This window comes from Leiobunum rupestre, chromosome 2, assembly GCF_980474605.1.
Source record: "Leiobunum rupestre chromosome 2, qqLeiRupe1.1.hap1, whole genome shotgun sequence".
Lineage (NCBI taxonomy): Eukaryota > Metazoa > Arthropoda > Arachnida > Opiliones > Sclerosomatidae > Leiobunum > Leiobunum rupestre.
Genome location: NC_143385.1, coordinates 83,093,172 through 83,110,354, shown reverse-complemented (window position 1 = coordinate 83,110,354; position 17,183 = coordinate 83,093,172). Strand labels below are relative to the sequence as shown.

Here is a 17,183-nt window from a genome sequence, read left to right as displayed (position 1 = left end):
AATAAGTGAGACACAGACGACTTTGGATCATGCATGTGGCCATTAGTTTTACGCTTTTCCCCAAGTAAATAAACGATATGTTTAGTTTAAACTATTTTTAGTTTTTATCCCTCAAACTAACGAACATTACAAATAATCTTTGTCTGAGATCTACTTCTGATTTCGCTACTAGTCTGATTTCGATTGTCAGTATTGAACCCTGTGAAATTAAATGAACTAGTTACTGCTGGTTTCGTTTCATATAAAACACACACGAGTGAAAAAGTACTTAAAACCACGCCAACGTGGATTATACGCTTCTACTTCGGTGTTCTGAATTGAAATGTCAAGGTACCAGTACAGGTACAAGTACAAGTACGTCAATTATAGTTTTACATTTAATTTGTACCGACCGGGAAAATTCTCACCATTTATCTTCGCGGCACGTACGATACGGCTACAACGCCCACATTTTAGTTTCGAAATCACAATAGAGCAACGTTTCAACTCTAACGGTAAGTTTCTCTTGAAAATGTTTAAATATTTTAGTGTTTTAAAATACGTTTGAGCCAAGATTCGAAATTCGCGTTGACCCACTTGCTGCCATAACTTACAAAGCATTTAGCACCATAGTTACCACTTTGGTACAATATTGATAGCGGGATTGGGTAATCGCTTGGTTACAAAATCGTCAATCGGAAAGCTCTCTGTTTTCTAACATGAGGTACGAGGTATGTACTATCTTCGATATAAGTAAAAATATATCTACTATTACCTCACGGATCTTGTCCAAGAATGGTTGACTTAAGGCCACGTGGAGCTTCTTCTGGAGTCGCTTTCATTTACAATTTAATACACTAATCCATAAAATGATTCATTTCAGAATGCGATACGAGAAAGGTTCAGCTAGAAAATGAGTAGCGAGAAATTGTAGCGTTATCACTCTAAACGTATGCCTATGCTTAACTATTAAAGTAATTTCTGTAGGCCGTGTTGAGAATACTTAATTAAATTTCAGAGTCATGGTTGCTGCGATAGCTTGGAGTTTTGTTTGGGTCGGTGTCATATTTCTGCAAGCGTTCCCTACAACTTTGAACGGTGATGATACCAAAAATTGTAATGATCCTGATTGCTACGCTACTGCGGTAAGTCGTATCTCAGTGCGAAATTTCGGTCATGGTCAATACTTCGGATTGATACATTACTTTCATAAGGAAATGTGATTAAAATTTAAATATGCAGATATAAAATTAACACCCAAGTTCCACTTTGTGAAGGAAATTTAATTTTATGATGTGTAAAATTTAATTTCCAGGCGCAGTTGATAGAGAGGAACGGGTATCCCGTGGAGCGGTACTCCTTGACGACCTCGGATGGATACATTTTGGGCATTGAGAGGATTCCTCCCAGAAATACCACGACGAGGGATGGATGCCAGCGACTTCCGGTGTTACTAACCCACGGACTGTTTAGAGATAGTCGACTATTTGTTGGCAGCGGAAAAAAAAATAGCTTAGGTAAGAACACGAACAAAGTACAATACAGAGGCTAATACACGCGGAAGCTTAGAATGATCTCCGCGTATTATTGTATGGAAATGGTTTTTAAAACTGTTTTAGCCCCTCCGAAACAATTCCATTTCTACGCCACTGAACGCCACGTGCTATCTTAACTATTACTCGTTACGAAATCCTTAACTTAAGCCGTGTTTGAACGCAGTTTCTTTTAAATAAAAAGATTTTGCACAATTCGTGTTTATTTGGCAGCTTTCATTTTGGCAGACAAAGGGTATGACGTTTGGCTTTTCAACTTCAGAGGCACACCATCTTCGAGAGGACACCTTCAATTCACAACTGATGATAGCTCTTATTGGTCATTTAAGTAAGAAGTAACTCTCTACATTGTAATGAATCAATGTGTTCAGAACAATAGTAATAATAATAATAATAATAATAATAATTACCCAAGGCACCACCTTAGGCCTAAGTCATCAAGCGACTCTAAAAGCCATTAATTCAGGTGGCTGGGTGACAATGAGTAGGAGGGTGGTGGCCAGCCCTTCCAGCTCCATACACTCACTATTACCAAAAGTAGCATAAGACCCAAAAGTGTGTCAGCTGTACCTTCGCACCTGTTAAAATTTCTAATGAGACCTAGTCACACTATAGACTACATAACCTACTAGTTCGAATAGTACTAGCAACATTATGTTTAGTCTATAGTCTGGCGCGATTTCCTCGCCCGTAGACATACGTTCTAAAACGCCTCACTCAGTGTCGCTGGAGTAACTCGATTTTGATGACGTATTTTCCGACCCCCCTTCCTTTCCCTTTTTTACTTTGCGAAAAATTATCATTAACTACTATACCGTTCTGCACACTTTTGGGTTTTATGTTACTTTGGTATTACCGTTAACCTCAACAAGTTTTTATGAAAGGGGAAACCGAAGAGCTCGGAGGATAGCCCCTTAAACCAGTCGGGAGAGAACTTGCAAACCCAACGCGGAAGTTTTTGTTCCTAGTTTTCACCCAGTGCCACTCGCTGGGATTGAACCCGGGTCCTCTTGCTGCGAGACGAAAGTGCTCACCACTCCACCTAAGAAGAGACACCTTAATAGGATACTCATGTCCTATTTCGTTCAAGAAACGGAACATTTGAGCAGCTAGCTAGAGATTCGATAATTATTTCATTTGATAGATTGAACGAATCAAAAGAAAATTGCATAACGAGCAAATGACAGAAAGCAATTACGTAATTTAATTTCAGCTTCGACAAGGTTATTGAAATTGATGTGGCCGAAACAATTGATTTTGTACTAAACAAGACTAACGAAAAGAAAATTGTATACATCGGTTATTCTCTGGGAACCACCCAATGCGTAGCTTTGCTCTCTAGTCAACCCGAATACAACCAAAAAGTGCGATACAATCATTCAAAATAGTTTTTGAACTGCTTTTAGTTTTTAAAATAAGTATTTTTTGGATTAGATCTCTAAAGCAATTTTGCTGGCTCCAACTGCTTTGCTTCAGGAAGGTTACACGCTCAACCCATTTTTAACGGGCGCATTTGGACAATCAGTAAGTACGCTAACGGGAATTGACTATATTCAATAATGCAAAGCATAATTTCAAAGTATTTTACATAATATTTTAAGTGGGGTGGCGATGTATAGTTAGCGCTTTCACTTTGCAGCGAGAGGAGCCGGATTCGATCCCAACTTCCATAAAAAGTTGTTTAGGTTAATACGGTAATAGTTAGTATAGCAGGGACTTTAAATACTGTTTAAATTTACTTTTTTACGCTGGTTACCCAAACCTTGATGTTCGCATTTCTCTGCTGCTTTGTTTTGCGCTTGTTGCAGTCAGCTTCCAGGGGCTAGTAGGCCACACTTTGAAGCTCTCTGGCGCTTTTTTAACTCCTCGTAGGAAAATGGGGAAAAACAGGCGTACTTCACAACTCACCCCCTACAACTCCTTCACATTTTTGCATTAATATAAATTTTGTGATAACAAAGGTTGATTTAGCAATGATACAGAGTGACGTAATAAGAAAATAGCTATTTTATTGAGGTTCTCTTGTACCTGGAAATATCAGTGTGAAAAGCCCGAAATATCAGCAAAATCGGTTTGCCAATAGTTGAACCCTGATTACGTAATAAGCATTGGGTCTTTGCTTAGCGGATTATTATATTATGATGCGTTAATATATCATTTTTACTTTTAGATCTTGTTTTGGGCTTTTCAACCGCTCGGTGTTGTTTACCCAACACTTCAAACATTCATTTCGGATCAGAGAAACCCCAACTTGGATCCAGTGAGGAAATTCCTCGTAGATATAGCAGCGCCCAATTACAACGGCAATCGACACATTAACCAAGTAGGTAATAAAACAGACAGCTTCGTTTCATTACCTTCGGTTTTTCTAGGCATCCTTGGTGTCGCGCAAACATTACACTTTTTCTGTGCTATAGTCGAAATCAATATTACACGAGTAGTCAGTATAGAGTAGTATCGCTCTGTAGCTTTGGGCTATGGCCACCATTTTGAGGGCAGTTTTTTATCTATTGGAAAAAGCACGGGTGACGTCAACAAACGTTACGCCGATTTATCAGTAATTAACCGAGGAGCGTCTTTAATTTGTCAGTAGGTGGCGCTAGTCATCTGGTGTCGTTTTAAAGGCAGTGTTTTTAAATAAAGGATTTTTCAGAAACTTCGATGGACTTTATTTATGTTGTTAACGGCAATAGTTAATGTAGGGAGCTGTTGGCTCGCGTGGCATGAGAGCTTGCCACCACCCTCCTACGCATTGTAACCCGGCCACCTGAATTAAAGGCTTCAAAAGTCGCTTGATGACTTAGGCATAAGGTGGTGCCTTGGGTATTAGCCTAGCTGATTATTATTATAAACTTTAAAACCTATTCATACCATGGCAAATAAATTTATAATAAAATATTTAAAAGAAGGAACTCGTGGAATTTTAATAAAACATCAGGCATACTCATGAAGACTGCTTGGACAGTTGAAAACTTGCTGTGGCTTTTTAGTAATAAAACGTTTTATTAAAATTTCATGAGTTCCTTCTTTTAAATATTTTGTGTTATTTTAACACGAAAAATTCAAACATTTTATGTCTAACGATTAGTCTTTGATTCAATACAGGGATGAACAACCACGTGGTTCCATTTGTAATCTTTTCTATACTTTCAATGTTTCTATAACTTCCTATATAATTACAATATTTTCCTATTTATAACTATATTGGCAATTATTCTTTTGATATCAAAATCTACAAAGTTAGAAATAATTTTTGAGATATTAGAAATCTTTGCAAGCTCAACCAATTAAAAACCGTTAAAAACCAAGGATTTTCACTTCATAGGTACTTGAAAGCCAGACATGGACAAAATCGCTAGTGACTTTTAGAGATTCACTCTTTCCCACTCTCGCTTTTCGTCACTCGCCGAGTGTACTCTTCCCCAAAAAGTGAGATTAGTCAAGGTCACCAATTTCACTCTTATTCTTGGCGGAAAACTCTAAATTTAAGGCGGGAAATTGGAATTTGGTCCTTTAAGTATTTTTAGCCTCCTTTTCCATTAATAAATGGCACCACGCTCTCCAGAAATGTCATTAAATTAAATTAAAATTTCCCGCCTTCTTCTTTTAATAATCTTGAAATACGATAAGAGTGAAAGAGCTGACCTTGACTACCGGCACTCCTTACCCGTGCGCTCACTCGGCGGTGACGACAGTGGCGTAACTGAGAACTCAGAGCCCCCCCCCCCCGCAAAAATCTCATTGGGGCCCCCCTTTTCAATTTATTTATGGTAGAGATAAGGGATGTCCTTCTGGTGATTGAGAATTTCATTCTCAATCACCAGAAGGACACAAAGCTGTAGCTTGGCTCCCTCCCCCACCCGCGCCTCTCCCCCTTGATCACCAGAATTTCTAATCACCAGATTCTCGTTCACCCGCTCTCCCGTTCCTCCCTTAATCACCAGAATTTCTAATCACCAGATTCTCGTTCACCCGCTCTCCCGTTCCTCCCTTAATCACCAGAATTTCTAATCAACAGATTCTCTCTCTCTCGTTCACCAGCTGCTTTACCCCATCTCTAGGCAATAAAAACAACCATAATTGTTATCTCTCATACTATCGCTCCCAATCGCTAGAAATTGGCTTTTTCCCCATTCGCTATAAATCGCAGCAGTTTGCCAGAATTAGTTTTATCTCTCCGAAATAATTAATGTACCCAAAATTGGACCGCCAGTTTATTATTCTTTTTAGGGGAATCTCTATGGGAGTTTAACATTACAATAAAGCTAAAAGGTCCAGTTTGGGGTACATTTGGTCCGAAATGGGGTACATAGGGCCGAAAATGGTGACTTTGGTCGTTTTTGGGGTACATTTGGTCCATTTTGGTCCATTTTTGGGTACATCCCTGCTTTCCCCCATCCCCATTCACTGGATACTTTATCTCTCGTTCACCAGCTCCTTTTCCCCATTGCTATCCCCATTCACTGGATACTTTATCTCTCTCTCTCTCTCTCGTTCACCCGCTCCTTTCCCCCGTTGCTACCCCGATTCACAGGTCCCATTCACCGGAAGTACATAAAACTCTTTTCCCCCATTCACTGGCTCCTTTCCCCCTTCCAACCCTCGCCATTCTCCAAAATTAGTTTTGCTGGTGCAGATATCTGGAGATTAGATTTTACCCGTTTGCTTATCGCTTCCGAACTCCATAATTTCTAATCTCTAGGCAATAAAAACAAGTTATTTACATTTAATTTTTTATGTTAGAACTTTATTTTACATGTTAGTAGGTACTATCAGATATTCCATTAGATGGTTATCTTGTACATTACACAATTAAAACAAATTAAAGTAGTTAAGTTTACAGGCATTTAAATGGGGTGAAACGATCTCCTGCAACTTAATTTAATTAAAAGTTCTAACTCACGTATTTGTAGTGTTTAGCAGCAGTATCGTCTTCTTCTTCTTCTTCAGGTACAGGTGAGATGCATTTGTCAGTGACCGTAGTTGCTTTTGGCGTCGGTGGAATGTCCCATTCTAGCGAGATGTACTTTTTTTCCGATGGTGAATTATCCCTCGACGGACAGTGTGGAAAGAATCTGGCATGTTCCCAATCTGGTACGTCTCCTGATTCCCATCCTTCCCAGCTTGTGGCACTGGGTGAAAACTCGGAACTACTCCTTCTGCGTTGAGTTTGCAAGTTCTCTCCCCACTGATTTAAGGGGTTTTCCCCCGAGATCTTCGGTTTCCCCTTCCATAAAAACTTGTTGAGGTTAACGGTAATAGTTAGTGTAGGGAGCTGTTGGCTCGAACGCGTGGCATGCAGGGCTTGCCACCACCCTCCTACGCATTGTAACCCGGCCACCTGAATTAATGGCTTCAAAAAGTCGCTTGACGACTTAGGCCTAAGGTGGTGCCTTGGGTATTAGCCTAGCTGATTATTAATACGCCATGGCACTTGTAACATCGTACTTCATCGCCCCGCTGAATATAGTAGAATCCAGCCTTCGCTAGTTGTTCCTTAGTGACGTGCGGATTTTTCCAGTGACGAAACGTTTCAAGTCGATACACTTCGATGTCCATAGCTGATCTAGACCAAATACGTTCTATAGTTTCAAATGATACATTCTCTAAGCCTACATTTACCCCTAAGTCTACTAAAAACCTAATTTTATCAATATGGTTAAATTTCTACGCTAAAATTCTCAATATAAACGCTTTTTTCAATATGCAAATTGTTTTAAATATGTCTAAAAATATAGTCTATTACAAAGAAAAAAATAGTTACTTACTTTACGGGTAGAAATCCTTTGTCGAGCTGTAGAAAAGACTGAGCGATCCGTCAGCAGGTCTTTACTCGTCAATGCGCCGTAGAGAAATGACGCATGGAAAATTAATTTATTCCTATCTTGTTGAGAATAATTCATCAAGTGATCTAAACTTCAAATAACCCTCAAATTCTATTGGCTGTCTCTCTCTGACAGTTTAAACTGCCTCTAATGATTGACGGCACATATTAACCCACTTGAGTATTTGAATAAACCCTTTGCTACTCGAAGGAGAGTTTTGGAAATACCACGTTGACGATATCAAAATCGAGCTCTCACTTGAAAATGTTTACGGAAAACAATCCTCTTGGAAAATTGAGTTACGTAGAAGATTGCTAAAAAATGTGTTATGTTTTTTTCAATAATGAGTCTTATTTTTTACATTTTAAAGTATTTATTAAGAGTGAAAAATCCCATGACTACACTGACGGCATATCTTAAGTACCGGTGGAAAAAAATCCATTGCTCAAAGTTCAGTTATCTTATTAAACGTGCGCGTACACAGAAAAATGAACGAGTCACGTGATAGTAACTTAACTTCTACGCTAATCTTACCCGTACTAGGCCTAATTTCTGTCTAATACATTTCCAATATATATATATAAAAGAATGCCTAAAAATTTCATTTTAAATATAATAAAATAGCCTAGCTGATTATTATTATTATTATTATTATTATTATAACTTACTTTTCAGCGTGACCTTCAATGACTATTCCCAATGCTAAGACTCTTTATTGAGATAACGAAAACTTTTAGTATACTATTAATACCATTTTGCGAACTACAGTGAAAAAAGTTACAATTTTACGGTAGAAACGTTTTCAAAATACCATTCTCATTTTAAACGCTTTTTCAATAACTTAATGGTCTAAAATATATACTCTACAACAAAAACAAAATAGTAAATTACTTTCTACGCTAATCTTGGCCTAAAAAAAAAGCAAAATACTAAATTTAATTTTTAACTCTAATTCAGATTCCTACCTGGTAAGCCTTAATTTGATATACTAAGTATAATATGCCTAAAGTTCAAATACTGTCTAATACAATAAATATTCATGAAAAATTCTTACTTTGTATGTACAATGAACGCTCCAAAAGGCTGAAAATGTAACATGGGACAAGACAGAATTTCTACCCAAACCTTTCCGATTGTATCGTCAAATAAAACAAAGTTCAGCTATCTTATCAATGGTACGCGCGCGCGCGCTCGGAAAAATGAACGAGTCACGTGAGAATCGGTACGTCACGAGCCCCTATGCATAAATGTTAGGGCGTCTTACTACCATTAGATCTAATCGCACTAGCACATTCTCGAAAAATAAACCAGTTCTTGGGAATAAGAGACGGTTTTTTTTTATCAAAGATAAGCCAATTTATAGTTTATTGTATGAAAATATTAATTAATTCGGAAATATATTCGATGCTTACTGTTTTTTTTTATAAGAATACGCTGAAATACATTTTCCAATACGTAAAAAATTAAAGCTAGACCTAAAAACCTGTAAAGTGTAAATAGTTAAGACTAAATTTCTAACCCTAACCCATGAAAGTACATTTTCCATAAATCATATCCTAACATGAATGCATTTGTTAAGAATACATGTTTTTTTTTAAAAAAAATACGCTAATTAATTTCGTAAAACAAGCATAGATTTTAGTTAGCCCTTCCTCCAAAATGTCCAATAGAGCTAGTACATTCTCGATAAATATACATGTTCTTGGGGAATAAGAGACGTTTTTTATCAAAGTAAGCCAAGTTTAAAGTTTATTGTCATTGGTTCCATAACAAAAACCACATTGTAACGTGATAATGGCTGCTCACTAATCCCAATTCCATGTGAAAATCTTCCAGTTTCTTTAAGTTCCTTTTGAGTTACAAAATAGGGTTTTAGAAATAGATTTTTCCTATTTCATTAAATATAAGTATTAAAATTAGAATTGCTTCATTAAATTATGCATTTGTACTGTACTGTACACAATACCTGCATTTGAAATTGTATAACATAAAAACACAGTTTTTAAAAAAAATATATCAAGGTTTTCAATTCAGTTAAAAATAATTAAATTAGTTGTATTGTGTTTATATTTTTAACTTAATTGCATTGATGTTTTAAAAGCAAACCTCGGGCCTAAGAAACAGGCAAAGTGTAAATTGCTAAGACTAAATTTCTAACTCTAATAATGTGTAAATCAATTATACAATTATCTATTCATAAGTGTTAGAGACTTTATTACAATGAAATAAAACCATGTAGAAATGTATATGTTATAAATTTAAGAAAACTCAAACATTCTGTTTTAAATCAACAATTTTATTATTCTTTCTTATCATTTTTTTATACAACCATTTGTTTTTATATAGATAACCTGAGGACGGCTATAATATGAACATATACCTAAAAAAAATCGGGAATTAAACAAAAACAACCTTAAGTTTACTATTTTTATATATTCACACGTCCTCAATTATGCAAATTCTATATAAACATTTCTACTATACATATTTCATAATTAATATTTACATAAATAATTATTTTTTATATAAAATCGTAGAATTCTATCAGAACTTAAACCGGAAGATTCAGGCATATAATTTCCAAAAACACAAACTACATTTGGAGTACTAATATTTATACTCACACAATTATATTTCGTACTAACAATTTCACCATCTTTTAAACTTTCAAATACTGCCAAGTGTTCGTCGCATATTTTTGTACTTCTCAAGGTGTTAAAGAAAAAGTGGTTCACACCAGAGCAAACTTTTTTCAATTGAAAAAGCATTTCACTCCCCGAAACTGTCACTTGCTGACAATGTACAAAATTGGGCTTACGGGATTTCAAGTAATTTAACATCCACGATTTTCCTTCATTTCCATCTTTTCCTATTACAAATATTATTTTTCTGTCTGAGAGAATTAAATGTTCCAATAAACTTTTTTGCCATGGTCTAAGTTCTATATCTTTGTTTATTCGTTTAGGGGTTTTCATTTGTTCCACCCAAGCACTTGTCAAATTTCCAAAGAGATGCGATGGTAGTCCAGATCGAGCAACGGCTTCTGCGCGGACTCGTTGTTTATCAATTTCCGCTTCTACTTTGCCTAAGTTTACTTTGTGTGGGCTTAGACTGCAACGTCTAATATGTCGACTCAGTTGTGATTTAAACGATTTATTGCACGTTGTACACGATGTACGTTTACATTTATGGGTTCTTAATCTATAGCTACGTATTCGTTTCTCGCAACTTGGACACTGAATATATTTGTTTCGACCCATTTTGAATATATTCAAAGGAGACAAACACGTACGTTTTACTCGAACCGAGTTTATTCATAAACTGTTATCGATTTTTGTGGGATCTCCGTATATAAAGTATAAAATGTGGGTTCTGAGGGTAGAAATAATATCAGCCCTATTTTGATTTTCTTCCAAATTAAGTGTTTCAGATAACGTTTACTTATTCAACACCTTCATTCCATTTTTTTTTACATTAATTTGATATAACCTTGTATCTTCCAACAATTCAGTTTTATGCTATGTACAATTCCCTTATTCATTACATCATTCCAAATTTAGCCTAATTCATACACTGGCGTTGATCTTCTGAAATGGATATTCCAATAAAAACCTTTTCTTATATCATCGCTTCTAATTAATCTGAATGTTGTCAATATAAAAAACATCATATGCTTTATTAAAATATAAAGAATAAACACTGGTTAGGTTAAGGTTAGAGTGAAATGGAATAATTAAGTAAATAAGCATAAATTTTAGATCGCCTTTCCTCCAAAATATCTAATAGCTCTAGTACATTCTCGATAAATATACAAGTTCTTGTGAATAAGAGACGTTTTTTATCAAATAATCATAGACTAAAAACTTTGCTCAACGAAAAACTAAATAACGATAAATAATGTACAATTAATTTATTAAATAACGAGAAAATGTCTTATGGTAATAAAAAAATAAAACAAGCGATTAATTAAAAGTAAATTATTATCAATTTGATGATTGTTTAAGGATATCGATTATGATCAATGTTTGTACTACAGTGTTCATATCCGAAATGAAGTTAAATGAAATAATTTCGTAAACAAGCATAAATGTTAGATCGCCCTTCCTCCAAAATGTCCAATAGAGCTAGTACATTCTCGATAAATATACATGTTCTTGGAGGAATAAGAGACGTTTTTTTTTCAAAGTAAGCCAAGTTTAAAGCTTATTGTCATTGGTTCCATAACAAAAACCACATTATAACGTAATAATGGTTACCTCTATCTGTAAACTTATCAAGATAAGAAATGGCATATAACTAGATAATTATGTATTAATTTTTTAATTAGTTAAGAATCATTAATTTTAGTTGGTCTATATTTATTATGCAATAATAAAATATATTTATTTATTTTTCAAATTATTAAGGATATATTTAATCATAGACTAATGTTGACTTATAACCCTAACTTAATAATTTAAGCAATTCTTTCTCTCTCTCTCTCTCTCTCTCTCTCTCTTAAAGAAATCTTATTGTAATAAGCTTAAAAATTTAGGAATAAACTTATATTATAGGATGAAGAAAAGTCAATAGACATTTATTTGTAAATTATTCGCAATTTTATTTATTTATTTATTTATAAAACGAACTACAGTTCGGTCTCTGGGAGGCTTAGGGTAATGACAGCATCCCATGAAATCGAACTCCACGCACTCCTCCTGTCGTCGGCTGCTCTTTAACCCTCTTCTTCCACAGTACGTACAACGAAGATGGGGCGGGAAATCCGTTATCAGATGCCCGGGGATGTGTTTGGAATAGACATTACCATGATGAAAAATTACACTCCTTTGATAATGCTAGCACTCTCTGCCCCAGCAAAGGAAGAGTCCTCCGCCTCTTACAGTCAATTCTTCTGTACATTCGTCACAATGAAAGCAAATCATAGATTCAGTTGTCGTACCGACGTACTCTTCTCCGGATGCCAATTTTATGGAAATATGGTCCATTTACTATACAAATAGAAAAAATAAAATATAGAAAAAAGGCAAATTTTACATATATGGAAATATGGTCCATTTACTATACAAATAGAAAAAAGGCAAATTTTACATAAAGAACATGTATATTTATCGAGAATGTACTAGCTCTATTGGACATTTTGGAGGAAGGGCTAACTAAAATCTATGCTTGTTTTACGAAATTAATTAGCGTATTTTTTTAAAAAAAAAACATGTATTCTTAACAAATGCATTCATGTTAGGATATGATTTATGGAAAATGTACTTTCATGGGTTAGGGTTAGAAATTTAGTCTTAACTATTTACACTTTACAGGTTTTTAGGTCTAGCTTTAATTTTTTACGTATTGGAAAATGTATTTCAGCGTATTCTTATAAAAAAAAACAGTAAGCATCGAATATATTTCCGAATTAATTAATATTTTCATACAATAAACTATAAATTGGCTTATCTTTGATAAAAAAAACCGTCTCTTATTCCCAAGAACTGGTTTATTTTTCGAGAATGTGCTAGTGCGATTAGATCTAATGGTAGTAAGACGCCCTAACATTTATGCATAGGGGCTCGTGACGTACCGATTCTCACGTGACTCGTTCATTTTTCCGAGCGCGCGCGCGCGTACCATTGATAAGATAGCTGAACTTTGTTTTATTTGACGATACAATCGGAAAGGTTTGGGTAGAAATTCTGTCTTGTCCCATGTTACATTTTCAGCCTTTTGGAGCGTTCATTGTACATACAAAGTAAGAATTTTTCATGAATATTTATTGTATTAGACAGTATTTGAACTTTAGGCATATTATACTTAGTATATCAAATTAAGGCTTACCAGGTAGGAATCTGAATTAGAGTTAAAAATTAAATTTAGTATTTTGCTTTTTTTTTAGGCCAAGATTAGCGTAGAAAGTAATTTACTATTTTGTTTTTGTTGTAGAGTATATATTTTAGACAATTAAGTTATTGAAAAAGCGTTTAAAATGAGAATGGTATTTTGAAAACGTTTCTACCGTAAAATTGTAACTTTTTTCACTGTAGTTCGCAAAATGGTATTAATAGTATACTAAAAGTTTTCGTTATCTCAATAAAGAGTCTTAGCATTGGGAATAGTCATTGAAGGTCACGCTGAAAAGTAAGTTATAATAATAATAATAATAATAATAATAATCAGCTAGGCTATTTTATTATATTTAAAATGAAATTTTTAGGCATTCTTTTATATATATATATTGGAAATGTATTAGACAGAAATTAGGCCTAGTACGGGTAAGATTAGCGTAGAAGTTAAATTACTATCACGTGACTCGTTCATTTTTCTGTGTACGCGCACGTTTAATAAGATAACTGAACTTTGAGCAATGGATTTTTTTCCACCGGTACTTAAGATATGCCGTCAGTGTAGTCATGGGATTTTTCACTCTTAATAAATACTTTAAAATGTAAAAAATAAGACTCATTATTGAAAAAAACATAACACTTAGCCATTTTTTAGCAATCTTCTACGTAACTCAATTTTCCAAGAGGATTGTTTTCCGTAAACATTTTCAAGTGAGAGCTCGATTTTGATATCGTCAACGTGGTATTTCCAAAACTCTCCTTCGAGTAGCAAAGGGTTTATTCAAATACTCAAGTGGGTTAATATGTGCCGTCAATCATTAGAGGCAGTTTAAACTGTCAGAGAGAGACAGCCAATAGAATTTGAGGGTTATTTGAAGTTTAGATCACTTGATGAATTATTCTCAACAAGATAGGAATAAATTAATTTTCCATGCGTCATTTCTCTACGGCGCATTGACGAGTAAAGACCTGCTGACGGATCGCTCAGTCTTTTCTACAGCTCGACAAAGGATTTCTACCCGTAAAGTAAGTAACTATTTTTTTCTTTGTAATAGACTATATTTTTAGACATATTTAAAACAATTTGCATATTGAAAAAAGCGTTTATATTGAGAATTTTAGCGTAGAAATTTAACCATATTGATAAAATTAGGTTTTTAGTAGACTTAGGGGTAAATGTAGGCTTAGAGAATGTATCATTTGAAACTATAGAACGTATTTGGTCTAGATCAGCTATGGACATCGAAGTGTATCGACTTGAAACGTTTCGTCACTGGAAAAATCCGCACGTCACTAAGGAACAACTAGCGAAGGCTGGATTCTACTATATTCAGCGGGGCGATGAAGTACGATGTTACAAGTGCCATGGCGTATTAGAAGGATGGGAATCAGGAGACGTACCAGATTGGGAACATGCCAGATTCTTTCCACACTGTCCGTCGAGGGATAATTCACCATCGGAAAAAAAGTACATCTCGCTAGAATGGGACATTCCACCGACGCCAAAAGCAACTACGGTCACTGACAAATGCATCTCACCTGTACCTGAAGAAGAAGAAGAAGACGATACTGCTGCTAAACACTACAAATACGTGAGTTAGAACTTTTAATTAAATTAAGTTGCAGGAGATCGTTTCACCCCATTTAAATGCCTGTAAACTTAACTACTTTAATTTGTTTTAATTGTGTAATGTACAAGATAACCATCTAATGGAATATCTGATAGTACATCCCTTATCTCTTATGGTGAACACGGCCCCCCGAAACTCGCCCCCCCCCTCCTCGCCGCGGGCCCTGCGGACCGTCAGCTACGTTAGGAAGTGGAGTGAGTCACTCGCACAAATTAACTCTGAGTTTTTCCCAACTCTGCTTGAAACCTAGATATTTTCCTGTAAAATTAGTTTAATTTATCCTATATTTTCCTTTATTTTTCAAAAAATTTTTCCTTTAAAATACTATAAATTGACTTCAAATTTGAAGGGCTAGGAATGTCAGACCCTTCCAAATTTGTAAAGTACACTCTACACAAAACTGATTTTAGAAATCTTGAAATCAAATTGAAAATCACGAAATCAGCCTATAAATAGGAAATCAAGACGAAATCACGCTCTGAAATCACAAAATCAGTTTCTGATTTCTGAAATCACTCTGAGACTTTAAGATCCAAAATGACGTACGTGAAATTTGCAAATGTTGGACCCCTCGAAAAATTTCCTATTTTGCAATAAGATTTTTTGAATTTTCTGTGGTGACCCTGCAGAGGCTTCATAATCTCTGTTAAGTCGAATGTTTTTTTTAAATTTATTTTTAAAAGGAATCTTTATTATTTTCAGAGTCGTCTTTCCGTCTACGCAACTTTTTTCCCTTCCGCAGTCGCTGTGAATGTATTAGTGCAATATATGCAAGTAATGTGTGCTTATTATTTTGATTTAAAATATCTACCTATAGCTTAGACTTAATCGAAAGTAAAGTTTGAAATTTAGCTCTAAATGTTAAGGATTAAGACCCAATTTTGACAAAAGCCAATAGGGAAGACACTTCAAGACAGTATTTAAAGGACGGCATATTTCAATTTCGACTGTTGAGAACACGTGACTAAAAAGAGCGAACTGCAAATTCACACCCTTTTCTAAACAATTTGGGGCCTAGTTAATAATTGCAAATAAGCAATTATTGCTTTATGATTAGTTTTAATTCTAATCTGATATATCTTAGCTATAGAAGGAAATAGCTGCTTATTTTTTTCTATAAAATGTCATTAAACTTGCCATCGGTTTTTGGGTCGGGTCGGGCTCGAGTTACAATTACCCAATGGTTTCAAAATCACAACATCGACATCGACGATATTGTACTAGCCTATTTTGTAGTACATACGCAAGCAAGCACTAGGGATTAACAAGGGATAATTCTTCGCCGTCATCACTTCCATCCGTTACGTCGATTTGATATTGGCAATTGGCTTAGCATCATGTGTGACGGAAACCCCGATTTTCTCAATCAGCTCTTACTGGCCGATGTATGTTAGTTTTTTCGAGAGATGGGCCATAAAAACACCAAAACAACCACATGTAAATCCTCACTGGTTAAATTATCATCACCACCAAGTGCAATTTAGACTAAACGTCTGGACAGGTTTAGTTGGTGATCGTGCAATTGGCCAGTTTTTACTTCCTAACGGCATCAAGTAAGGAATGCCTAAGACGACATTCCCTTGGTTCCAGCATGACGACGCCCCAGCACATCACGCTCATCTTGTTTCGAAATATCTTAACGTCGAGTTACTTCAGCGTTGGATTGGAATGAACGTCCCGGTGAGATGGTCTCCACGGTCACAAGACTTAACACCACCCGATTGTTTTCGGACGCCCATGGCAAGCATTGACGAGCTCACTCTTAAAGCAGTTGGGTTAAAATCGACCCTAAATGGGTTATTTTTGTAACCCAACGCTGGGTCAGTATTTACCCTACCCTTTTTTGGGTTATTTAAATTTCAACCCAGAAATGGTTAGAACTTGCAACCCAAAGTTGGGTTGTTACGTTTTAACCCACAGTTGGGTTACAAGAATAACATTAACTGGGTTATTTTTCGTAACCCAAAACTGTGTTAATATCTAAAACAACCCATTTTGGGTTGCAATAATAACCCAATTTGGGCTCTTTTTTAAACTGAAACACCCCATTTTTGGTTGCAATCATAACCCAATTTGGGTTTTTTTTTAAACTGAAATACCCCATTTTTGGTTGCAATAATAACCCAATTTGGGCTCTATTTTAAACTGAAATACCCCATTTTTGGTTGCAATAATAACCCAATTTGGGCTCTTTTTTAAACTGAAATACCCCATTTTTGGTTGCAATAATAACCCAATTTGGGCTCTATTTTAAACTGAAATACCCCATTTTTGGTTGCAATAATAACCCAATTTGGGCTCTTTTTTAAACTGAAATACCCCATTTTTGGTTGCAATAATAACCCAATTTGGGCTCTTTTTTAA

The 17,183-nt window shown here is 35.3% G+C and overlaps 1 protein-coding gene across 1 annotated transcript; it reads left to right on the top strand.

Moving 5' to 3' along the window:
* The first annotated feature begins 1,001 nt into the window (after window positions 1–1,001).
* LOC149959760 (lipase member M-like) lies at window positions 1,002–4,643 on the top strand. The gene is made up of 7 exons (XM_090167382.1): window positions 1,002–1,124; window positions 1,295–1,496; window positions 1,746–1,860; window positions 2,746–2,896; window positions 2,967–3,056; window positions 3,703–3,855; window positions 4,638–4,643. Exons 1-7 carry the CDS (start codon window positions 1,002–1,004, stop codon window positions 4,641–4,643), a joined length of 840 nt encoding a protein of 279 aa, XP_090023508.1.
* The last annotated feature ends 12,540 nt before the right edge of the window (window positions 4,644–17,183 follow it).